The 26,445-nt window shown below is 37.0% G+C and overlaps 1 protein-coding gene across 4 annotated transcripts in view; it reads right to left on the reverse strand.

Annotated features, from left to right (window-relative positions):
- The window catches only part of BANK1 (B cell scaffold protein with ankyrin repeats 1), a 352,635-nt gene that overhangs the window by 159,945 nt on the left and 166,245 nt on the right, over positions 1-26,445 (reverse strand). For all 4 annotated transcript variants that reach the window (XM_017347389.4, XM_008267565.5, XM_089303020.1 and 1 more), the window contains one exon: positions 18,489-18,685. In XM_017347389.4, coding sequence (XP_017202878.4) covers positions 18,489-18,685 — 197 coding nt within the window. The remainder of the gene's footprint in view (positions 1-18,488; positions 18,686-26,445) is intronic.

Raw genomic sequence — 26,445 nt, forward strand, 5'->3', positions numbered from 1 at the left:
TCACTGTTTTCATTCCAAACCCCTTCCAGGTCCCTTATTAAACTTAGCTGTCATGTCTCCTTAAGCTTGTTTCTATTTGTGACAGTTTCTGAGTTTCCTTGTACTTAATGAGCAGTGTTAGGGAGTGCTAGTTAAGCAACTGGAGAGGGGCTTGTCTAATGTTTTCCCATAATCAGACTGAGGTTATGAGTCTAGGGAAGGAAGACTACAGAGGTGGAGCACCATTCTCATCATATAACCTCTCATCCCATTTGTGGTTCAGAGCATCAGCATAACCCATTACTGCTGTTCTTATTCCTAATCAACTGGCTGAAGTAGTGTTTATCAGATCTCCATGCTGTACTCTTTGGAAGGCAGCCACTATGCACATAGGGAGTAGGGATTTGTGCTCCAACTCCTTGAAAGCAGAGCTTACATGAAGTGTATGGAATCCTTCTGCATGGGAGGCCCCCTTTCTCCCCATTTTAAATTTTATATTTATCGGTATGAACTCATGGATGATTGTATTATACTTTGGGCTGTGATCCCAAACTATTTTATTTTTTTGCTCCAATTGATCCTGCTCAGGCTACTTGGAGCTGTCTCTCCTCTGTCCCTTTGATATACTTCATAACTGTGGGGAGTTTTTGAATAGTTCCTTACTTTCTGATATTGCATTTTAAACATTTATCTGGCATTCTCTATCTCTGCCATAGTTATTAACTATTTCTCTTTTTAAATGATATTTTATTTAGTTATTTGAAAGGTAGAGCAAGAGCGAGATAAATACAGAGAGAGAGAGAAAGAGAATGAGAATGAGAGAATGAGAATTTTCCATCCTCTGGCTCACTCCTCAAGTGCCTGCAATGGCTAGGGCTAAGCCATGCCAGAGCTAGGAGCCCAGCGCTCTGTCTGGGTCTTCTACATGAGCAGCAGTACTTGGGCCATATTTTATTGTTTCTGAGGACCACTAACAGGCAGCTGAATTGGAAGTGGAGCATCCAGGGACTTAAAGTGGCACTATGATTTGGGATGCCAGCATTGCAGGCAGTGGCTGAAACCAAAGTGCCACAATCCAGCCCTATAACTACTATTTCTTAAAAAGTCCTAGTTCCCTTTACAGGAAAATGATATTAGAAATCAAGAAAGGGATACTAGGGATGCTCAGAGATACTGGGTAACATTGCTTTGAGGCCCTTTCAACGAAAAAAACAAAGGATACACGTGGGATGGTGTTGTGGCATAGCAGGTAAAGCTGCTCCCTGTATTTCCAACATCCCATATTCACATTGGTTCAAGACCTGGCTACTGCACTTCTGATCTAGCTCTCTGCTATGGCATTGGAAAGCAGTAGAAGATGGCCCAAGTACGTGGGCCCCTGTACCCACATGGGAGACTTGGAAGATGCTCCTGTTCTCCTGGCTTTCGATTGGCTCAGCTGTGACCATTTGGGGAGTGAACCAGAGGATGGAAGATCTCTCTCCCTATGCCTCTGCCACTCAGTAACTCTGCCTTTCAAATAAATAAAAATAAATAAATTTTAAAAAGAAGGATGCATGTTTTTCATTCAGTAAGCCTGAGATCAGTCTCAGGATTACTGGATCCAAACATCCAGTCTCTAGAATACAAGAATATTCATTCTTATGTGAGGTATTTTGACAGCTATGGAAAACTGAAAAGGATAAAGAAGAACCACTACTTCTGAAAAATCTTTGTGGGAGCTTTCCTAGAGCAGTATACTTCATCAGAAGTATAAAGTATATAGTGGTACTATGTTACCACAGTTGGTTTTCAAAGTAGATGTGCAAGATCTCTGTCTCTCTCTGTCTCTCTCTCTCTCTCTCACACACACACACGCATGCATGCAGTCATAAATTGCTTCACGACTAGGAAAGATCCTGAAAAATGCATCATTAGAATATTTCATCATCATGTGATCATGTCTCACAAATCAAGTTGCCTATGACTACACTGGGTAATAAAATCATGTGTGACTATTCTTATATATGCAGTTCATTGCTAACTTAACTGTTGTTACATGGTGCATGACTGCGTGTCTATATATATGTGCGTGTGTGTGTATACACACTCAAACACAAAAAGTTCATCGACAACTAAATTACAAGATAAGTTTATTTTGGTAAAAAACTTTTTGAAATCCATGTGTCATTTTTTATAATGCGCATTTTCCAAGAATTTTTTTTATAGAGCTACATATCTTTAAATTGTTCTCTAATGAAACTCAGAAGATTTGAACTTCATGCTACACTTTTCATTTTGACAACTGAATTAATCATTGTATTAATTCCCTGGTATTTCTTGGGAGTTGTTTACCTATTCATTTTCTTTTTATCATTGTTTTGGACCCTCCCATGATCCACTGGTGCCATAATTGAGACTTCTCAGCCATGGGAATGGAATTATATTTCCTACTGTACTATTTTGAGCCCTTTAGTAATTGGACTTCATGGAAATGAGAAAGCAAGAGTTATTGACATCGGAGGGTAAGCCCAAGAACCAGAGAAACATCAGGAAGAATCCACAGTGATGTGCCAGTCAGCACAGCTGAAACATCTGGGCGACCACTAGCCTCAGCATTTTCATTTTTCTGTTATTACTAAAATTGGAAACCTGGGACTCTATTCATCCTTAATTGATTCTGCAGCTGCAACATCCAAAGTCATTCCACAAAACTGCTCTCAGTCCACAGCCTCAGAGTCTGCTTTTAATGCATGCAGAAAATTCTGTGCCATCAGGCAGACTTCTCCATCACCCAAGTGGAAAATACCTCTAGTAAAGCACACAGTGGCACGGAGCTGGGAGTGGGCATCTTGAGCTTGTTCTCTCTCAGTGAAGGATCTAGAGGCTGATATTTCTCTGTAGACCCTTTCATCCTAAGCTAGAAAGCTGGATTGAGAAAACAGCATAAATAAGTGAAATAGCTGTGAACATATCTTGACACTGGTCTCTTATGGGAAATAAATTTGCAAGCTAACAAAAATTCTAAAATTAGATTACATTTTAAAGTTAAGCCACTGTACAAAGAAACTTTGAACTCTTTCCTCAGAAACAGAATCCTAAAGAATTTACAGTTGTTCTACTTATAATTCCATAATTTAAAATAAGTGTTCAAATTAGATGTTAGCTGATTTCATGTGTGGACATGAGAGATAAAATGCTGGGAACTAAATGAGGGAGAAGGTAGAAACATGAGGAAGCATCATTTGTAATCATTTAAGATGTTGCAGCATTTAAAAGTAAAATAAATTTCTTCATTTAGCAAATATTTTTAAATATAAATAGATACTGTGGCTTGGTTTAAGGATACAAATATTAATGAAATGGACATTGCTTTGAATGATGTGACAATGTGGTATGATTATAAGAAGTGTGATAGCATTGTTAATAAGGATATCATCTAAGCAATCAGAAGTGCCTTCCCATGTCTGAACTGCATTTCAAAGAATCAATAACAGCTAGTCAGGAGAAGAAGTAAACAATTGCTACTGCAGTCCTAAGATGAGCAGAGGCCAAAAGTGAGAGATTATAAATAACTTGAAAAATTCAATAAATTTAATAACATTAAGTAAATATGTGGTATTAGAATGGAAATTTTTAAAGAAATGAAATCAAAGTAGTAAGCTCGAAGTCATACTAACAGATTAATACTCTGTCCTTAGAACAAAGAAAAATTTAAAGAGGGTTGTGCAGGAGAGTGGCATGGCGGCAATCAAGACATAACCCATTCTGGCCACAGTGCTGAGAGTGTTATAGGAAAACAGCAGATGTAAAGAGGACTCATTAAATGACTGATGATGGGAACCTGAACAAAGAGAGTGACAGAGGGGAAAGAGGCAAGTCCTCCAATTAGTGAGATATAATGATGGCCCTACAATAGGAGGCTTTGGCTTAAATGCCTGTATAAATAAAGAGTGGACCTCTTAACTGGAATGTTGAATGGAAGGGGAAAAAGAGATCTGAGAGGGAGATAGGAGCTCAACTTTGGACAGTTGGGAGGAAATGCTTACCTTGTATCTAAATTTAGATGGTATTTTAAAGCTAAATTGAGCCACTTTATACCTAAATTTTCATGTCAGACAAAAATACGGACTGCAGAGAGCAATGTAGTGGAGGTAGCAGATAGAATAGGAATAAAAAGGTGATCTTACCAGAAAATAGTTTTAAAAAAACAAAAAAAATAATAAAATATTTTCTAACATTCCATATTTATAATGATTAATTACTAAAGTTTGCAATTATACTATCTGTTTTCTATTTGTTTTGAAGACGATCGGATAGTTTTTATTTTTGAAAAAGTTACTTAATTCTTCCAGTTTAGTGTCCTTTGTAAAAATGAGGATAATGATTGACAGGATTAAATAAATATGTAATTGTCTTTGTAGATCAATAGTAAATATATGTGTGTGTGTGTGTACACCTAATGTCAATCTTTAAGTAAAAGCTACCTTAGGAACATTTAACATAACACTTGTCAGGAAACTCACTATTCGTTTGGACTTTCTTTGGCTCCTCCAGTGCCATTGCCATCATACCCTTTTACCCTTCTTAAGGGCCTTAGAACCTCTGCATTTAGTTTCTAGTATTTTTGCCAACCTTTTACATTTGGCCAGATTTCAACACCCATATCTCAGATTCAGCATCCCTTTTCTTGACCACCAACCAAATTATATCCTCCAGTAAGTTTTCCATAATATCTCTTCCTCCCTCAAAGCACTTTTGTTATTCAAGAATTCTAGAGAAGAGGGGCTTGTGAAACCATGCAGCAGTAGGAGTTTTTTGAGGGGATATTTTCTATGCCGAAATTGGAAATGACCATTCTAATCACCAGAGAAATCACAAGGTAAGACCATCAAATTAGTGCATCCTCCTGTTTATGGATAGCTGTCTTTTGAAGGACACTTGATGCATTTATAGTTCACTAACTCTTCAACTTGTGAACCTCAGTTTACCCCAAATGTAAACTAAGCAGAAACTCTTTGAGGGTATGGAAAGCATGCAATGAGGTGGTGCATAATAAGGCTTCCAATTCGACCTAGCATATTAAAAGCCCTCAACACTTTTTCACCTCTAAGCACTCCCTACTCCATAGTGCTATTGTAATTGCACTGTAGGCTTGTTTAGCAACACTGTCCAATACCACAGTAATGAACCAGATTGCCTGGATAATTGGTGTTCTCCCCTCCAAATGTAAGATTGATAGGTTCAATATAAGTCTGTGTAGTTATCCATTTTTGTAATAGAGAGTTCTCATTAAGGAAATGGATTAATTGGCTTACTAATGTTTTCACTGAGAGCTAGATTTGAATAAGTGGACTCGGCAGTACTGTGAAATGAAAATTAAACACTAATAAAGAGAGAAATGTGCTTGCTTAGGCTGAAATCTCAGCCCCAGGCTCAAATCAAGGATCTAAAATTAAGATTTGTCAATTTGAATGGACATTAATGTCTGACAGATAAGAACATCTGATTTTGTTCTTGGATAGCTCACTTTCTAAGACAATCGTTCCAATTGGAGGCTAACTGTTTCTTCCCCTAGATTTTCATGAAGGATTCTGAACTACATGTCGGGAGAAGTCTATCTGAAGCAGCACCATGCTTCACTCTTATTTCCACAAACAGCTGGTAAAATGTCTTTAGGACAGACTAGGGCAAGTTATTCATCAGAATTGTTCCCAAAGTATTATAAAGTTCATGCTTCCTTAGAAAATTTTACTTTAATCTCTCTTATTTGTCAAAATATCTTAGTTTTAACTTTCCAAGATTTGGAAAGGCATATTACTTTAAATTTCAGGGAGAAAAATATTAAAACATGCATAAACACACACATGCATTGCTGAGTCCAGTAGCTGATTCTCTGTCCAATCTTGGCTGACTTGTTAGTAGTATTTGAAAGTTGATTATTATATAAACTTTGTAATATCTAGTAGGCTTTTCAAATGTAATATGTCTAAAATAAATCTATTGATCTTACTGGAAGCTCATTCTTCATATAATATTCCTCATTTTTAATAAATGGCAATTAATTCCTCTACTTCCTCTGTCAACATTATTAGAGATATCAGTAAGTACTCATTTTTTTTTCTCATACTGCAAAAGAATCAGCAAATCTTGATTCAGCGTGACAATACTGGCATATTTCAAATTCGATCACTTCTAATTGTCTTTGCTGCTGTTGTCCCAAGCTGGACTACTATTTTTCTACAGTCTATCATTTGATTGCTGGAATAGTCTCCAATCAGTTCTCATCTCTCCTGTCCTTGCTGTGCATAGCCTTTTGTCAATACAGGTAAGATTCTGTCCAATTTAAAACAGAACACATCACATCTGTCCAAAGAATTCATTTTAAAAAATGATTTGTGTATTTGAAAGACAGAAGGGAAGACAGAGAGGGAGAGACAGAGATCTGCTAACTGTAGGTTCACTTCCAAAATAGCCACACCAAGCAGGACTGGGCTAGGCCCAAGCCAGAATCCTGAAACTCTATCCTGGTCTCCCAAGTGGGTGGCAGGGGCCCAAGTACTTGCACCATGTTCCCATGCCTTCCCAGTGCAGTAATTGGAAGCTAGATAAGAAGTAGAGGGGCTGGCACATGAACTGGTTCTCCTGTATAGGATGCCTATGTCACAAGCAGCATTTTAACCCACTATGATGCCACCCCCTGTTCTAAGAATTCTCCAATGACTTTCTTTCTCCCAAATCCTCTATCCTTAGCATTGCCTGGAAGGCACTACAAAGTCTGGTTAGTTACCATTCTGACACCATCTATTACTGCTCTCTTTCTCCTTCATTTGCTCTGCTTCAGTCACATTGAACAATTTGCTATTTTTTGAAAATGGGAATACCACTTCAGGGCCTCTGCACTTTCTGTGCTGTTTTTTCTTACTGGAAACTTTCCTCCTAGATACTAAAGGACTTGTCTCACCTTTCCCCTCCTCCCTTTCTTCCCCCTCAACCAACTCCCAGCCCCACTTCCTCCCTTTTGTGGAGATCCTTGGTGCCTAACCAGACCCTTCTCAACTGCTTGTAATGCAAATGGCAAAGCAGATGAGCTGCACAGGGCAGCTATGAAACAGATAAGGGGAAAAATTCCATGAGACTTCAAAGAGCCCCCTACCTCCTCCCCTGGATAGTGGTAAATTCCCTCCTTAACCAGCTAAAAACCTGAATTCTAAACATGCCTGGCAGTCAGTCTCTTGGAAAGAACAGACTGTGCCAACCTCTTTGATCCCAACAAAGCAACCTGTCTCTGCTGAAGTTGGTCTCCATCTCCTTTATCTTTCTCTCCTTTCTGGGAGAAATGGCCAGAACCCTAAGCTATTCCAGACCTAACAGATACCTATGTATCTTTTGCCTTCATAGTTTTCAGGTTGTAACCAAAAGGTCTCCTTAGAAAGTACTTTCCAGACTACTCACTTCAAAATTATACCCCCAATTCCTCCCACACACGATTCTACACAGATGGTTCTTTCTATTTGTTCTTAACTTTAAACAGTAATGCCCTTGTGACATACTATGTATCTTGTTTATGCGTTTGTAGTGTTTTTGCATTAATGTAGTAGACTTGGTCTGCTCTGAATTCCAGGATTTTATAATCATTCATAGTACCTAATGGGTACTCAGTAAATATTCATTGAATTAATGTCAATACACTGATTTGCTACACTAAAATTAGAAAGTCTATTGGTTTTCTGGCTCAGCTGAGAGTTGATTAATTTATTGCAAACAAATCTAAAATTTAACCTTCAACTGGTACCATCTATTTTTCTTTAATACTACATATTTTTAGAACCAAGGAAATATGATCATAACCTTTACTTTTTTACATCACAAAGAAAGTTTTGCTGCATAAGAAAAGATGAAAAACAAATCATATTGCTCAGGCTCAGAGGTATATTTGATGAACACTCTGTCTGATTTTCAATATGCATGTGTTATTTCCACATGCAGTCAAGCTATAGAAAGGCCCTCACATAAATTTAAAATTGAAGTGATGCTATGTTATTAATAGAAAAGTATGTACCCAATCTACATGGGATTATATTAAATACCCTCTTCTATCTCAAGCATCAAGAGTGATTAAAATTCAAAGCCAATTAATAGAGAAGAATTTCTAAGAACCATATTTTTCCAATGAAATTTTATTTCATTTGTCTCGCATACTTTCCTTTGGAAAGGACAATGCCATTGTGTTTATTTCATGAGGCCCACTCTAAAGCTGTGATGCCAATACTGATTGCTTTAATTAGCATTTGTGATTAATTTTGCACTCTCTGAGATCACATTTCCTCTTGACCAGCAAGCATGTAAGTGGCAGCTCTAGACTACTCTGTTCTATGCAAGCTAATCGGTTTGAAAAAGGCCCGGAAAAAAAAGACCCAAGTTTAGAAGGCTTTTGAGAAATTAGATATCTAAGAATTATGAAAGCTTAAATTTCCAAAGAACTTTAAAGATCATTTAGCTACCAAATGTAGGGGACGTGACCCTTAGTAGGATACAAGAGACCTACAACATTAGACACAAATATATCACAAATAATGAGTTATCTATTTAGAATGAGATACTGATTCCAATTAATGAATATACAAATTATTTAATGATATATTAATGATATTTATTGGAGAAGAACTATAAGCACGGCCATGCTACTTCCTTCTATGATTGTCATGAGTGCCTTGCTACCTGTGAGAGTGTCCAATTAATTTTAACACATATAAGGATCATAAACATCACTAACTACTGAACCATAGTCAATCAAAATCCTGTTGCTTGTCCTCATATTCTGTGGTTGCATTACTAGTAGCTATGGCTTTTGATACAATGAAAAAAAGAGCCAAAGTCATATGAATAATTTGGAAATATAGATTTGCGGTGCTGAATTTATCATTGTGACTGTTATTCGTATACTCTTATGATGAGGACAATGGGCAATGGACTTTCACTATAAACTCGGGGGCTTGACCTAGATCTGTGGAGTATTTTTACAAAGGTAAGGAAAATAAATATGGCAATATAATCCTCAGTAGGAAAGAAATTATGACATCTGGTCAAAAGGCTAAGACTTTCCTCTGTCTGGGATAAGGAGATGTGACTTCTACTGTTCTGCTGTTGCCAGGACACACTGCCTTCTTGAATTTATCAAAGAAGCCATTATTCTGAAAATATTTTTAAGCAATAAGTTGTTTTAAAATACTGATTATTTAATTGGGAGAAGTATAGAAGTAAAATAGATCTTGGAATACAAATAACAAATATATATAAGAAATGTCTTTCTTTTTCTTTTTTTTTCTTTTTTTTTTTTTTTTTTTTTTTGACAGGCAGAGTGGACAGTGAGAGAGAGAGACAGAGAGAAAGGTCTTCCTTTGCCGTTGGTTCACCCTCCAATGGCCGCCGCGGCCGGCGCGCTGCGGCCGGCGCACCGCACCGATCCGATGGCAGGAGCCAGGAGCCAGGTGCTTTTCCTGGTCTCCCATGGGGTGCAGGGCCCAAGCACCTGGGCCATCCTCCACTGCACTCCCTGGCCACAGCAGAGGGCTGGCCTGGAAGAGGGGCAACCGGGACAGAATCCGGCGCCCCGACCGGGACTAGAACCCGGTGTGCCGGCGCCGCTAGGCGGAGGATTAGCCTAGTGAGCCGCGGCGCCGGCCGTCTTTCTTTTTAAATGAGAATATAGCACTAAATCATGAAGATCATAAACTGTACCTATTCCAGAAATTGAAAACATAAACACATTATATATTTGTATTATAAAATTGTTGCTCCCCGTCTTCGCGGAGGAAGGACACAGGACCCTGCGCTGTTCTTTTGTCTGCTCGGCCCTCCCCGGGTTTGCTGCTGGTTCTTCCCGGGTTGGCTACCATCCCTTCCACCTCCGTGGAAGGGCGGTTCCCCCTGCCACATTCCCCACTTCCGCAGGGGAGCGGCACACCGCCGGCCGGCTCTCTCGGGGGCTGCTCAGGTGTACCTTCAGATAGATGTTCCTCTTAGATGTTCCTCGTGCATGCCGTCTCTCTCCTCCTTTATAGTCCTCTTCCACCAATCCCAACTCTGCTACCCACACGCCAAGTACGCTGCTCTCCTCCAATCAGGAGCAGGTCCTACAGTTTATTGGTTGAACTGGAGGCAGCTGTGTAGAAGCTGCTTCTCCCTTCTCAGCGCCATATTGTGGGAAAGCAGATGCATAGAATAAGTCTTAATTCCAGTAACTTAGTCTAGTCCGAGTTGCTCCCCACACAAAATCTCTGCTTTTCTTGGACATTAGGGCTAATTTCACTTGCTGTGATATAAAAATGACAATGCAATTATATGTGTGTTTGGGATGAAAAGAACGCTCAAGGACCACCTGTGTGATTCACTCACCTTGCTTTCCCCAGTGATGCTTGCTTCCTGTCACCCACGACTACACTCCTGTGACACTGCTACACAGTGGTCTGACATTGGTGCTTCTGTTTCCTTGTGTATGGTGGCAGAGTAAGGGTAAGGTCACAAGAAAACATTTTAGGATTATGTCTTGCACATAAAGAGAGAGCTTGCAGATACTGGTAGCTAGGAACTTTATGAAAATATGAATCATTTATTACATAGCAACATACTGAGAAAACAGCAGCTGTGACTTCTGTGAATGGTTCTCCCTAAGAATTACAAATGGGGCTTTTGCTCAACTGTTAAACTGAACTAATACCATTTCAGGGAGAGGGAGATTACTCTAAGTAGTTTCACATACTGGGCTTAATGGCCATGAGAAATGTCTTTCCTAATGGTCATTCTACTGATGTACAGCCAAATGAGGGATTTCTTATGTTGACATCTTACAGTTATAAAATGAATTTGGAAAAATTAATACTATATTTTTCTCCAGAGTGAATTTAGTTGTCTCATGTTTGTTGCATTAAGCATATAACCTGGGAGACAATGTATAAAGAAATACATAATTAAAAATCAAGTATTTTCTCCGAATAACAAAGTAGGCAAAAATACACAAAGCCCTGAAATTTAAAATACCTGCCATTAAGCAGTGTTTCTGTTTTGTGGGGCCTCTACAAGCATTTCTTGTATATTTCACTAAAATACTATATTAAATACTAAAACTTTAAAAGCAGATACAGTCCTTTCATAAACAAGTCAAAGGATAGTGTGAAAAAATAACAAGTAACAAGAGTATTATGACTCCAGAAATCAGAGCTTACATGTGTTCTGTGTCTTCCTACATCTGCATATCCAATTCTTTTCACACAGATGCATAGTTCATATCTCTCCATTAAATTCTTCTTATTTGAAATCCTGTTCATTTATTTTCAGTTGATTTGAGAGACAGAGAGGTAGTAATAGATCTTCCATCTGCTGTTTCACTCCCCAAATGCCCTCAATAGCCATACCAAAGGACAAACCCAGATCTCCATTTGGGTCTTCCATGTGACTAGCAGGAATCCTAGTACTTGATCCATTACCTGCTTTCTCTGCCCATTAGCAGAAATGTTGAATTGAAAATGGAGCTGGGCACTCTGATATAGGGCGCAGGCTTCCCAAGTGGCCATTTAACTGCTGCACCAAATTGCCACCACTGAAGTCCTATTATTTATCTTCTTTTCCACATAGATTGTAGATGATCATAATTGCTCCAATTATGACACTGCCATCGATTTCAGGGTCTTTAAAAACTTATGTAGAAGTTTTGGACATTTTTATGTTTAGCAATTTCATTGTTGGCAGAGATATCTGCTATTATTTCATTTATTATGAACAAGTTTAGCAGCAATGAGGCTTTCAGTTGTCTGAGGTACTGTGCTCACTGAGTATAAGCCACCAAGGGACTTCAGCCCCAAGCATTCATGATTTAGGGAGAGAAATGATTGCATATTTTCCCCTTTTACTGACATACCCTTTTTCCATTGAATGCAGATGTGATCCCAGTCAGAATTGAATCCATGTGCTTCCCCTAAAATCCTGTAATTATTTTTCACCAGACAAGTCTTTGGATTCCAACCAGAAATGACTGTGGGGTGCTTCATTAGACATTGTTTTATCTAAGTAAAATATGCTATGATCTGGAATAAAATATCAATTCACTTGCTGCCAAATTGTTTTGAGGGGAAAAATGTCTTATGTACTGGTTACTGCAAGTTATTTTGTGAAAATCAAAATAATGACAAAAATTCTTAAAATTTCAATGTAAAAATATTTCCCAATTTAATGCAGGCTGTTTTGTGAATGTGGGGATGGTTTTTTCTTTGTTTCCTTGGCTCTAATGCTTACCAGCAAATTCTTTTCATATAGTGTAAGATTTAAGGGTATCTGTATACAAACACATATGTATCTATAAAACATACTACTAGAATGCAAATATTGAAGATGAATGATGAAATATATGTTAATAGTATTCAACTTCAAGAAAACAAAACTATGCAGTTTTAAAAAATCATTAAATGGAAAAGAGTAGGACTTAGATGAGAAATCCAATGCTGCCTGATTAGCATGTAGCCACAAGCAAGTGACATTGTCCTTGATGTTTAATTTCCTGATAAAATGAAAGTAAAAATACCCAATGCATTCAGATTGGTCTTAGAATCAATGTGAAAGTGCCTAGCACAAACAATAAAAAATACACATGTATATGTAAAGCATATTCAAAGGTGCTGGAAAAAGTTTGTTGAAGTGAAGTGAAAAGGTGTTTATTTTGGTACACACATTTCTGAAGTCTGTGCATTTTTTTTCATCATGCATGCTTTAAAGACATTTCATTTATATATGCTTTAAACATGCTCATTCAGAGAGATACAAAAAGAGCCAATGTGATTGATGGTGAGATCTAAACTTCATATGAATAACAATAAAAAGAAAATAAGGTGAATGCAATGTCATTTTTGTGGATCTTTTCTGTATTTAATGTTTTCCTACTTATTTAATCAAAACAATGTGTAGGTAATTTTTTTTTCTCAAGGATACAAACTTGGTTTTTGATAGTTAGGTTTGAATCTGTTCAATAACTACGGTTTTATGAGTAGTAGAAAATTAAAAATTTGACAAAGAAGGGACAGAATTAAGGATGTTTGAAAAAGATACTGAGAGGTACAAAGTTAGGGCATCATAACTAGGTTTGAAAACTTGGGGCAGAGAAAATCTTGTAATAACTGCTTTGGTGCCTTTTATGGGATTTTTAGAGATTGCTAAGTAGCTCCAGAAGCATCATTGAGACGTGGATTTGTAATGCATGCTGCCAGATGCAGTTATGTGGTTCCAGTTTCTTCAATTCTAGCAGAACATCAATATTGAACCCAAGCCAGAATTCTGAAATTCAGTATAGTCTGGCCTATTACAAATAGATACTGTAGATAGGAGTTGGACTATTTGTTTATAAATAATCAAAAAAACAATGTTGATCAGCCCTCACCCTGACTGTTGATGAGCAACTTAATATGTTATCCCTCTTAGTATTTTGTTTGTTTGTTTGTTCTACTTAATACTTTTGGTTGAATACTGTAATCAATACACAATTCTTCTTAAGTGCTGAAACTTTACTGAAAAGTGATTGCTGTTAAATATAAGAGTGGGAATAAGAGAGGGAAGAGATGTGCAATTCGGGACATGCTCAAGCTGACTTACCTCAAACGGTAGAGTTAGAAACATACCAGGGGATTCCAATTCAATCCCATCAAGGTGGCATGTACCAATGCCATCTCACTAGTCCCAGTGATCAATTTCTGTTCACAATTGATCATAATGATAGGACTAAGAACCAAAGGGATCACATAAACAAGACTAGTTTCTGCAAATACTAGCTGATAGAATAAAAAAGGGAGAGAATGATCCAACATGGGAAGTGAGATACACAGCAGACCCATAGAATGGCAGATGTCCTAAACAGCACTCTGGCCTCAGAATCAGCCCTTAAGGCATGCGGATCCAGCTGAAAAGCCCATGAGAGTATTTCAGGCATGGAAAGCCAAGACACTCTGGGCGGGGGGAGAAAAAACCTAAATGAAAGATCTCTGCGGGTGAGATCCCAGTGGAAAGAATGGGTCATCTAAGAAGGAGGTACCTTTCTCTGAAGGGAGGAGAGAACTTCCACTTTGACCATGGCCTTGTCTAAATATGATCAGAGTCAGTGAACTCAGGGGGCTTCCATAGCCTTGGCAGCTCATGACAAGAGCCTAGGGTGATTATTGATGCCATAAACAAGAGTGTCAATTTGTTAAGTCAGCAACAGGAGGCACTGTGCACTTACTCCTCATGTAGGATCTTTGTCCTTAGTGTGCTGTACATTGTGATTTAATGCTATAATTAGTACTCAAACAGTATTTTTCACTTTATGTTTCTGTGTGGGAGCAAACTGTTGAAATCTTTACTTAATGTATGCTAAACTGATCTTCTGTACATAAAGAGAATCGAAAATGAATCTTGATGTGAATGGAATGGGAGAGGGAGTGGGAAAGGGGAGGGTTGCGGGTGGGAGGGACATTATGGGGGGGAAGCCATTGTAATCCATAAGCTGTACTTTGGAAATTTATATTCATTAAATAAAAGTTAAAAAAAAAAAAAACGTTGAAGTAAACACTGAGTAATTGATATCAAATACATCCTTAAATTATATAGTTGCCTTCTACCCTATCAACCAGTAAATATGTGCTGAGCACCTGCTGTGCACCTGACAGTGGAGGGGAGGGGAATCCATTACCCATATGAACTTGTAGAATTGTAATGAAGAAAACTACATAGTAAAAGCAGTGCATTCTGCCATTTAAACTGAGCCATATACTACTAGTATGTATTAGATGACACTATTTATGTGAGAGCAAAGCAGTACATATAAAGTACTGAGTGAGAAATTTTTGAAATGACAGAAAAAATACCATTTCTAGCCAACAGGGGAGGATGTATATTCCTTATATATTTATACATTGCCATAATTATTGTGTGACAGATAAAATGATGGAGTTGGATGGGTAGCAGACTTGAAATAGAGGGAAATTTTGCTCACATTATATAGTTTAAAACTTATATTCTTTGTTGTCCATTTAATCTTCAGACGGCAAGATACAGTTTGTTTTCAATATTTCATTTTATTTAGAATATACATTGTAAAATAGTAAGCATTAATAGTGCTATTTGTTATTTGGAATGGTTTGTGCTTTCCTTCTACATAACAAGTGTGAATTTAACAACCAAATATTTCCCTCTTGGTCCATATAGTTCTCATTAATTCTTACACACAATGTCAGAAACTGAAAAATGTGCAGGTACATGACAGATTTTATGGATAATAGAAATATATGGCATTATCATGTAGTAATTGTATGGAAAACTTGAAAGAAGCATAGGTTCTAGTTAAATAACTTTACCAATACCAGAAAGCTATTTATTCATAATGAACAAACTATATTAGATTATATATAAATTATCAACATCTCAAAGGAAAAAAAAGTCATAAAAAATAAAGCATAGGGATTTCAGATTCCTTGTCTTCCTCCCCCCTCTTTCTCACCCTCTTTCTCCTCTGTGTAGTAAATAATGATCTGCCATTTGGTTTATGAATGCTTGTTCATGCTTTTGCTTTCTGTATTTTTCTAAAATCATGATTTTTTTCCTTCTACTAACTTTATTCAGTATGAGCCAACTCACTGCGCCCTCTCTGTGAGATCCTAGAATGGAAAATGTTTCATTGATGGGGGACTAAGAATAACTGAAAAAATTAAGTCAGTTGAGTGAAAAATATGTTGAAACTTAAAGATATTTCTTAAGTTCAGAAATGTGTCCCAGTGTTGAATTGTAAGCCTTTAACCTGGAAGACAGCTGTTCCTTTTTAACTCTTCTTAAACAACAATATATGGAAAGTCTGAATGCCTACATGACAATCTTAGATTTGTCAGAATGTTATTATAATACTAAAGCCATATAAATATTATTAAAGAAAGACATATTTCACTAGTATAATGAGTTTCCACAGTTTTTCTTCTATCAGGCTCATAAATAATTGTAAAATGACATAGCTACATAGTTTAAAATAAATAATGTCAATATGTTGAAGGACTGGCACTGTCACAGCAGGTTAAGATACCTCTTGTGTCACCAGCATCTCATATAAGCACAGATTTGAGTCCTGGCTGCTGCTCCACTTCCAATCCAGCTGCCAGCCAATGAGCCTGGAAATGCAACAGAGGATGGCCCAAGTGCCTGGGCCCTTCTCACATAAAGGGGAGACTTGGATGATGTTCTGGGCTCCTGGCTTCTACTGGCCCAGTTTCAGCTGTTGCAGTCACATGGGAAGTGGACCAGTGGATGTGAGACCTCTCCATCTCTCCTTGTAACTCTGTCTTAATCAATCAGTCAATCTTTTAAAAACACACACAAAATGTGGTTATTTGGCATATTTTCCCTAAAATTATATGATTTCTGAATGTATTTTAAGTCAAATTGATAGAAGAATAATTCATAGGATAAATCACCAAGAAACACTTTCCTGTGTGTATCACAACCTAATACATATTTCCTTCATCACACATTTGCAAAAAAGCCTCTGATAGCTTGAAAAATTATTGTATTTAAAACTGTCCACAGCCATTAAAATGCACACACAGATCTTTTGTACCTTGTAACAGCCACAATCACTTCCTTATTGACAGCCTAGTATTCAAAAAATAATTTATATCTATCCTATGTGTAATGCCAATGTCTACCTTAGACATTCTTGCAAAATATATACAGAGAATATATAAAATTATTTAACAAAGTCCATGGAATGATTATCAAGAATAACTGGAATTTGAATGCTTCCACTACAAAAGAGTGAATAGCTACCTAGAGACAATGTAACAGTTGACTTACACCAGAGCTATTGTTGCAGGGGCAGACATATCAATATCCAAGATATGTAAAAGAAAACATCACATCCATCAACTCTCACCTCCTAAACCTTCTACTTAGTTTCATGTATGCTGTCATCATTACAGACTGCTTTTTTTATTTATGGAGCATATGCAGTTTTCAGGGGGCTGAATCTGTCATATGCCAAATCTTCACCGCATAGCAAGAAGTGAAAGCATCATTTCATGAAAATCAGGGTTTGTCTTATTTAGGAAGTAACCCAGATTGCTGAGAACTCTAGAGGAAAATTTAACATAAGATGTAGACAGTAGGGTGTCAGAGAATTATGAGATAGGCACCCAGGATGTTCTGAATAACAGTATTATGGGAAAATTTCTCAAGTTGAATTGGCTCATTTACTTCAAGAGTCGGATGCCATGTTGCTTTGACAGTGACTACATATGGTGGTTAATTATAAAATGAATGCATTCACTGAATAAACTATAAACATTAAACATCAGTGTATATGAGAACATTATATATATGAAAATCACTATCTAAAATTCTTCCAGGAATGAAAACAATGCTTATATCTGATTTGAGAGAAACAGATAAAAAAATTAATGGCTTATCAATTTTATCAAAAAACTTCATGTTCTGTATTTATTTTAAATCTGGACAAAATATAAACTATTTTAATTCCAATTTGTGGATGATAGCTATGCTCTTCTGACAACAATTTTTGCAATTTTTTTTAATGGAGAAAGTTTTATTGGGTATCAGCTGTCTGGAAATCATAAATACCAATGACCTTTTAGAAGCTCAAGATTAGATTGACTTAAACTGATAATCAGAAGAAATGCTGAAATAACTAGAAGCTACTTGCAGTATTTCAGTGTCTATATTAACAGTGCATTGACAATGAATGTTATTTCTGAGCATCCCAAGGTAAATGTTGCTATATTCACCAGAATATTTGTTGTTCTACTATATTTTCCTAAGAGATATCAGAGCTTTAGTTCACTACCTGGAAAAAATGTATATACTTTTCTTACAAACAGATAACAATTGCTTTTCTAAATTTGAATATGAAAGCACAAAGTATGTTTTGTGTACTGAGATATTATCCCCTATTAAATTCTTCCTTTGGGAATTCCTATAAAGCAAACGCCCTTCGAAGTGTGTTCTGAAATTCAGGGTTTCCACTTTAATAATAAGTCACTGAGACTCTCCAGGCAGTCAGTAAGAATTGTGTAAGAGGAACACATTTAAGCAATATGAACTGATTTTTTACTAGGTAGACGTTTTGAACTATTGTCAACATATAGTCCTATAACCTAATAACTACTGATCTGCTTTCATGTGCCTAATAGTGTGAATGAAGGTAACAGGCATTCACTTCCTTCTTACCATCTCTTCTCCATATCAAACAAGGTACATAGAAGCTAGAAAGACCAGATGAGTTCTAAAAATGGATAGTTAGTGGTGGGAAATGAGTCATAGTTGGTTTATGGTCATATTAAAAATGGTTGACTGATTTTGCAAAATGCTTTTGACGACAATGGACAACTCAGGACCAAGAGACACCAGAAACCAGCTGTGTAGTACCATTATTTCCAAGAAAGCAAAACACTTGCTTGCGTGTATATACACATTTATGAAGAGTTTTAGAAACATAATGAAGAACAACTTACTGAGAAGTCTTCAAAGATTTTCTTGAGTTCCTTATGACCAAACCTTTCAGCAATTTGTGCTGGGTCTGAACCTTCCTTATTTTTCACCTGAGATGCCCAACTTGCTCCGGAACATTGAAGCAAATGAATAGCCAGGCTCTTTAAACCAAATTTTGCTGCACAGTGAAGAAGAGTTGGAATATCTTCGAAATGAGTATCTGTAAGCATAAGAAGTAGTACAATTTAAAGTGCATTTATTGTATCTACAGTTACATAAAAAAGTCAAACATAATCTCAACCTGAAAGTAATTCTCACAAACAAGAGCAGGCTTTCAGTATAAGTCTAGATAAAAGAAACCATCAATGTCTTTAGCGATGTAGAATCTTCCTGCCTTTTCTAATTCCTATTTAAATATAAACTAATATTCTCACTGGCATTAATGCTCCACTCTTATCTGTGGGTTAAGGTCAGAGAGCCACATCAACCTCTTAAATGTAAAACAAAGCACAATAAAACAGAAGAATTATATTGGAATAATTCCTTTTGAATACACTCTGACATTGGGTACATCCTACAACACAAAATTCTGTAGTTTCATTTATAAAACCACTTTGAGTTTTCCATTGCCAGGTTTAGTTTCCTTCTTTCTGAAGATGAAATGAACATGAAGTTACTGAAGAAAATTTATATTAGATTTCTACATGAAATTTTTCTTTCAAAAAATAACTGGAATGGAAAACACAGATGAGCACTTTTGTAAGCAACTTCATTTTGGAAATTCCCATCACAGTTTTTTAACTTTCATATGAATGATTTAGATTTTGAATTTCATAACTACCATTATCAATTAAAACATATTAATTATATAAAAATAAGATTGGGGCTAGCTCTGTGGCACAACGGGTTAACGCCCTGGCCTGTTCTACTTCCGATCTGGCTGCTCCACTTCTGATCCAGCTCTCTACTATGGCCTGGGAAAGCAGTAGAAAATGCCCCAAGTCCTTGGGCCCCTGCACCATGTGGGAGACCCAGAAAAGGCTCCTGGCTCCTGGCTTTGGATCTGCACAGCTCTGGCCATTGCGGCCAATTGGGGAGTGAACTATCGGATGGAAGACCTCTCTCTCTCTGCCTCTCCTCTCTCTGTGTAACTCTGACTTTCAAATAAATAAATAAATCTTTAAAAAAAAAAGATAATTAAAGTAATCTGTTACTAATGGAGTGATGGCTTATTATTCTATACTTTCACATCTAGCTGAATAAAAAGCTTAATAGCTATATTATCTGAAGCAAAGATATAAAGGCTTATAGGAACAAAGCAAAAGTTAATTTTCTTCTAACCAAATTATGTCAATGGAAAATCTTCACTTTAAAATTTTTGAAAGCTATGAATCTGCATGGCTTCATTTACAATGGGGGAAATAAGAAAGGACTAAAGAAAGAAAAAGTTAAGAAAAGGAATTAAACATGGACTTTCCCATTCACTTTGGTGTTTCAGGATACAAAAAATTTAGTTTGTTAGGTTGCGTGTTAAACAAAACAGGGAAATGAAGTTGAGCAAGATGGCGGTATAGCAAGAGGATGTTCTGAGTCGTGCAAGGAAATACGGATAATCAATGAGTAGAGGGGTTACAAGTGGGTGGTGGAATCATGAAAAGTTTGTGCAGAGTGGCCCAGCAGTCCATCAGAGATTGCTCGGGTCCACACCAGGGGAAGTAGAGAGGTGCCCGAAGTATAGAGAAGGAACGGCATAGAGACCCAGAGAGGAGACAGGTGCCACTCCTTCAGTGAACCAGGTGAGAGGTTGCGAGCCCATGGAGATGCAGACACTGATAAGTGGGGAAATTTTGTGAGCAGCATTTGGAGCTCTAAGGGGGAAGGAGAAATTCTGGGATGGGTAGAGAGGCTGACATGCCAGATCCCTCTGGTTCTTCCCCCTCCCCACAAACAGAGCTGCAGTGGGCGGGGAGAAGCCATATTAATTGTTTACATTTTCAAGAGTGGGCAGTGAGCTGCTGCTTTCGCCTCCTGCACACAAACCCATCAATTGTGGGGGCTACCTCACAACACACCCCTTCCAGAAACAATGATCACAACAATTCAGAGTGACTCCCTCCCCCCCCCATCATGCAAGTTGTATAATAATGAATAATTCTAAACAATTAAAACCAAAGCTCTTTCTACAAACAAGAGAGCAGGGAGCCCAAGCCCCAAGTAGGTGGGGTTTAGTACACCAAAGCCCTGGTACCTGCCTCCATAAGGACCCAGAAATAAACAAAGCTTCAGGAGGTGGAGACGCTTGCTTCCACTGGCAACAGGCACAGACACATAGCAGCTCATAGCAGAGGGAAATCGACTTTGAAATAGAACCAATCAGAAAACAAACAGAAATGGTGAAGAACAAGGGAAAAATACTGAATAAGAATATGGAAGAATCTAAAAATTGGCCAATGAAACAATCTAGATCTTCAATAATGAAGGCTGAAGAAGAAGAAATTGAAACCATGCCAGAAAAGGAATTCGGAAAATTAATAATCAGATTACTTAGAAGCGATTAGAAACAGATTCAAGATCTGAATGAAAAGCGCTCCCAAGAAATCGAGATTCTAAGGAGAAGCCAAAATGAAATACTGGAAATGAAAATTCAATTGACCAGATTAAAAAAAAATGCCATGGAATCTCTCAGAAATAGAACAGATGAAATAGAAGAGCGAATATCAGAAGTAGAAGACAAACTTCTAGAAATAATACAGTCAGAACAAACACAAGAAGAAATTAGAAAATTAAAAATCACAGTTGGAGATTTACAAGGTTCTATCAAGTGATCCAACGTATGGATCATAGGAGTTCCAGAAGCTGTGGAAGGAGAGAACGGATTAGAAGACCTTCTTAATGAAATTATATCAGAAAAATTCCACAATAGGCAGACTGAAAGAGACATCCAAGTACAAGAAATACAGAGAAACCTCCAACAGGCATGACAAGAAGGGGAATTCACCATGACACATGTGGCAACACTCAGCTCAGTGAAACAAAAGAACAGATCTTAAAATGTGCCCTAGAGAAACAACAAATCACATTCAGAGGTAATCCAATTAGACTCACTCCGGACTTCTCAATGCAAACCCTACAGGCAAGGAGACAAGGGCAAGATATATTCCAAGTCTTAAGAGAAAAAAAAAAACTGTCAACCCAGAATACTGTACCCTGCAAAACTCTCATTTATGAAGGAGAAATAAGGATTTTCCACAACAAACAGAAATTGAAATAATTTGTATCTTTATGCCCAGCCCTACAACTCTGGCTCAAGGATGTGCTACACACAGAAACACAGAATCAAGAACTTCACTTCAAAAGAAGATGAATATGGAAAATGACCCAGTAATAGTACAAATGAAATCCAAAATACAAAAATAGGTTTACTTAAGGAAATGTGGCAGGAAAAATACAGTATTGAATAACAGTCATACTGAATGTAAATGGTCTCAAATCTCCAGTTAAAAGACACAGACTAGCTGAATGGATAAAAAAGAAAACCCATCTATCTGCTGCCTACAAGAAACACACCTTACCAACAAAGACACATGCAGACTGAAAGTGAAAGGCTGGAAAAAGATATTGCATTCTAACAGAAACCAAAAAAGAGGTGGTGTCACCATCCTAATATCAGGCAAAATAGACTTGAACATAAAAACTAGTAAAAGAGACAAAGAAGAAACAATATAATGATTAAAGGATCAATTCAACATAAAGATGTGACTATTATTAATGTATATGCACCTAATTATTGGGTGTCTGGCTATTTGAAAGAATTATTAAGGAATTTAATAGAAGATATAGACTCAAATGCAATAATAAGAGGAGACTTCAATATCCCACTTTCAGCAATGGACAGATTAACCAGACTGAAAATCTACAAGGAAACAACAGAGCCAATTGACAGTTTAGACCAAATAAACCTAGCAGATATCTACAAAGCCTTCCACCAAACAGCCACAGAGCAAAAATATTTCATCCCAGTGCATGGAACTTTCTTTAGGACTGACCATATGCTAGGTCATAAACAGAGTCTCAGCAAATTCAAAAAAATCAATATCATACCATGCATCTTATCATACCACAATGCAATGAAGCTGGAAATTAACAACACAAGAATCTCTGCATCATATGCAAACACATGGAGAATGAGCAACATGAATCTGAATGAGCAGTGGGTCATAGAAAAAATCAAAAGAGAAGTCAAAAAATTTCTGGAAACAAATGAAAACAATACAACTTACCAAAATTTGTGGGATACAGCAAAAGCAGTGTTAAGAGGAAAGTTTATAGCAATTGATGCCTACATCAAGAAACTGGAAAGGTGCCAAATAAATGAACTCTCTATGTATCTCAAGGATCTAGAAAAACAGCAGCAAACCAAATCCAAAACCAGTAGAATAAAAGAAATTATTAAAATTAGAGAATAAATCAACAAAATTGAAATGAAAAAAGTGATACAAAAGATCAGTAAAACAGGTTTTTTGAAAAAATAAACAATACTCACACACCATTGGGCCAACTAACCAAAAAAAGGAGAAAGAAGACTCAAATCAGTAAAATTAGAGATGGTAAAGGAAATGTAACAACAGACAGCACAGAAATAAAAAGAATCCTCAGATACCACCTCAGAGAGCTGTATGTCAATAAGCTGGGAAACTTAGAAGAAATGGATAGTTTTCTGGAAACCACACCTTACCTAAATTGAGCCATGAAGACAAAGAAAACCTAAACAGACCCATAACCAAGACAGAAATTGAATCAGTAATAAACGTGTTCCCAACAAAGAAGAGCCCAGGACTGGGAAGCTTCACAGCTGAATTCTACCAGACATTTAAAGAAGAACTAACACCATTTATTTTCAAATTATTCAAAACAATTGATAGGGAGGGAATCCTCCCAAAGTCTTTCTACTAAGCCAATATCACCTTAATTCCTAAACCCAGAAAAGATGATACAGAGAAAGAAAACCATAGACCAATCTCCCTGATGAACATAGATGTAAAAATCCTCAACAAAATCCTGGCCAATTGAATCTAACTGTACATCAGAAAGATCATTCATCCAGACCAAGTGCGATTTATCCCTGGTATGCAGGGATGGTGCAATATTCAAAAATCAATCAATATGATACACCACATTAACAAACTGCTGAACAAAAATAATATGATTAACTCAATAGATGCAGAGAAAGCATTTGATAAAATACAACACCCTGCCATGATGAAAACTCTAAGCAAATTGGGTTTAGAAGGAACATTCCTCACCACAATTAAGGCAATTTATGATATACTCATGGCCAGCATAATATTGAATGGAGAAAAGTTGGGGGCATTTCCACTGAAATCCAGTACCAGAGAGGGATGACCACTCTCACCATTGCTATTGAATATAGTCCTGGAAATTTCAACCAGAGCCATTAGGCAAGAAAAAGAAATCAAAGGGATACAAATTGGGAAGGATGAAGTCAAACTATTCCTATATGCAGGTGACATGATTCTATAAAGGAGATACAAAAGACTCCACTAAGAGACTATTGGAACTCATATAAGAGTTTGGTAAAGTAGCAGGATACAAAGTCACTACACAGAAATCAACAGCCTTTATATAAACAGACAATGCCATGGCTGTGAAAGAACTTCTAAGATCAATCCCATTCACAATAGCCACAAAAACAATCAAATGCCTTGGAATAAATATAACCAAGGATGTCGAAGATCTCTATAATGAGAATCATAAAACATTAAAGAAAGATATAGAAGGGGATTTAAAAAATGGAAAAATATGCCATGTTCATGGATTGGAAGAATCAATATCATCAAAATGTCCATTCTCCCAAAAGCAGTTTATAGATTCAATGCTATACCAAAGAAAACACCAAAGACTTTCTTCCCAGATCTAGAAAAAAATGATGCTAAAATTCATATGGAGGCACAGGAGACCTTGAATAGCTAAAGCAATCATATACAACAAAAACAAAGCTGGAGGCATCACAATACTAGATTTCAGGGCATATTACAGGGAAGTTATAATCAAAACAGCCCGATACTGGTACAAAAACAGATGGATATATCAATGGAACAGAATAGAAACCCCAGAAATCAACCCAAACATCAACTTATTCAAACATAACCAACTTATATTTGACAAAGGAGCTAAAACTAATCCCTGCAGCAGGGATAGTCTCTTAAACAAATGGTGCTAGGAAAACTGGATGTCCACATTAAGAAATATGAAGAAGACCCCTACCTTACACTGTACACAAAAATCCACTCAACGTGGATTAAAGATCTAAATCTATGCCACGAAACCATCAAATTAATGGAGAACATTGGGGGAAACCCTGCAAGACACTGGCACAGGCAAAGAATTCCTGCAAAAGACCCCAGAGGCACAGGTAGTCAAAGCCAAAAAGAACAAATTGGATTACCACAGTTGAGAAACTTCTGTACAGCAAAAGAAACAGTCAGGAATGTAAAGAGGAAACCAACAGAATAGGAGAAATTATTTGCAAACTACGCAACCGATAAAGGATTAATTACCAGAATCTACAAAGAGATCAAGAAACTCCACAACAACAAAACAAACAACTCAGTTAAGAGATGGGCCAAGGACTTAGACATTTTTCAAAAGAGGAAAATCCAAAATGGCCAATAGACACATGAAAAAATGTTCAGGATCTCTAGCCATCAGGGAAATGCAACAATCATATGGAAATCAACAATCAACAATTCCTGGTGAGGATATGGGGACAAGAGCATCCTAGGCCACTGTTGGTGGGAATGCAAACTGGTAAAGCCACTGTGGAAAACAGTATGGAGATACCTCAAAAATCTGAATATACACCTACCATATGACCCAGCTATCCCACTCCTTGGAATTTACCCAAGGGAAATAAAATCCGTAAACAAAAGTGCTATTTGCACCTCCATGTTTATTGCAACTCAATTTACAAGAGCTAAGACGTGGAATCAACCTAAATGCCCATCAACGGAAGACTGGATAAAGAAGTTGTGGGATATGGACACCATGCAATACTACACAGCAGTAAAAAAGGATGAAACCCAGTCATTTGCAGCAAAATGGAGCAAGCTGGAAAGCTTCATACCTAGTAAAATAATCCAGTTCCACAGAGACAAATACCATATGTTCTCCCTGATTTGAGAGAATTAATAGCATTTCTAACATGAAAGTTATTGACATTTTTAGATCAATGACTTGAATAGTCCTTGACCTGACCCTCAAGGGACAGTTTATTATTGTTAATTTTTATTTTGTATTTCCTTTTTTTTGTTTTCTTTTTCTTTTCTCTTTTTCATACTATATGCTGAACTCTTTATGTAACATAGAGTTAATCATATGTATATTAAGTCAATTGGAAAAATATACCAGTCAAAAATAAGAGGGGGAATAAGAGAGGGAGGAGGTAGTCTATAACTGTAAAGCAGTATAGTTCTGCATACAGTCCTACAGACTTACTTCTAAGGATACAGCCTGAAAACTTGTCATGGGACTCAAAACCCATTAACATCAGGGGTATAAATGCCATCATAACTGTTAAAATGATCATATTAAATTAGAAGTCAACATATTTATATAAAGTCAATGAGTTATATAAAGTCAATGATCATATTAAATTAAAAGTCAACATATTTATAGGTTTAAGTATAAAAGTGATCGTATAAATAACATCAAGTACCTGGTAATAATAATAGAGTTAAAAAGGAAGGAAAGTCCAATATGGGAAGCAGTCCACACAGCAGACTTCTAGAATGACATTCACTGTAAATAACACTCTGACCTCAGAATCAACCCTTAAGGCTTTCTGGTCTGGCTGAAAGGCCTATAAGAGCAAATCAGGCATGGAAAGCCTAGATTCTGTGGCAAAAAAAATATGCTACATGAAGGATTTCCTCTGTGAGAACTCAGTGGAAAGAAAGGGCC

The sequence above is a fragment of the Oryctolagus cuniculus genome, chromosome 8 (assembly GCF_051225735.1).
Source record: "Oryctolagus cuniculus isolate XC-2025 breed Fujian yellow rabbit chromosome 8, ASM5122573v1, whole genome shotgun sequence".
NCBI classification, from domain to species: Eukaryota; Metazoa; Chordata; class Mammalia; order Lagomorpha; family Leporidae; genus Oryctolagus; species Oryctolagus cuniculus.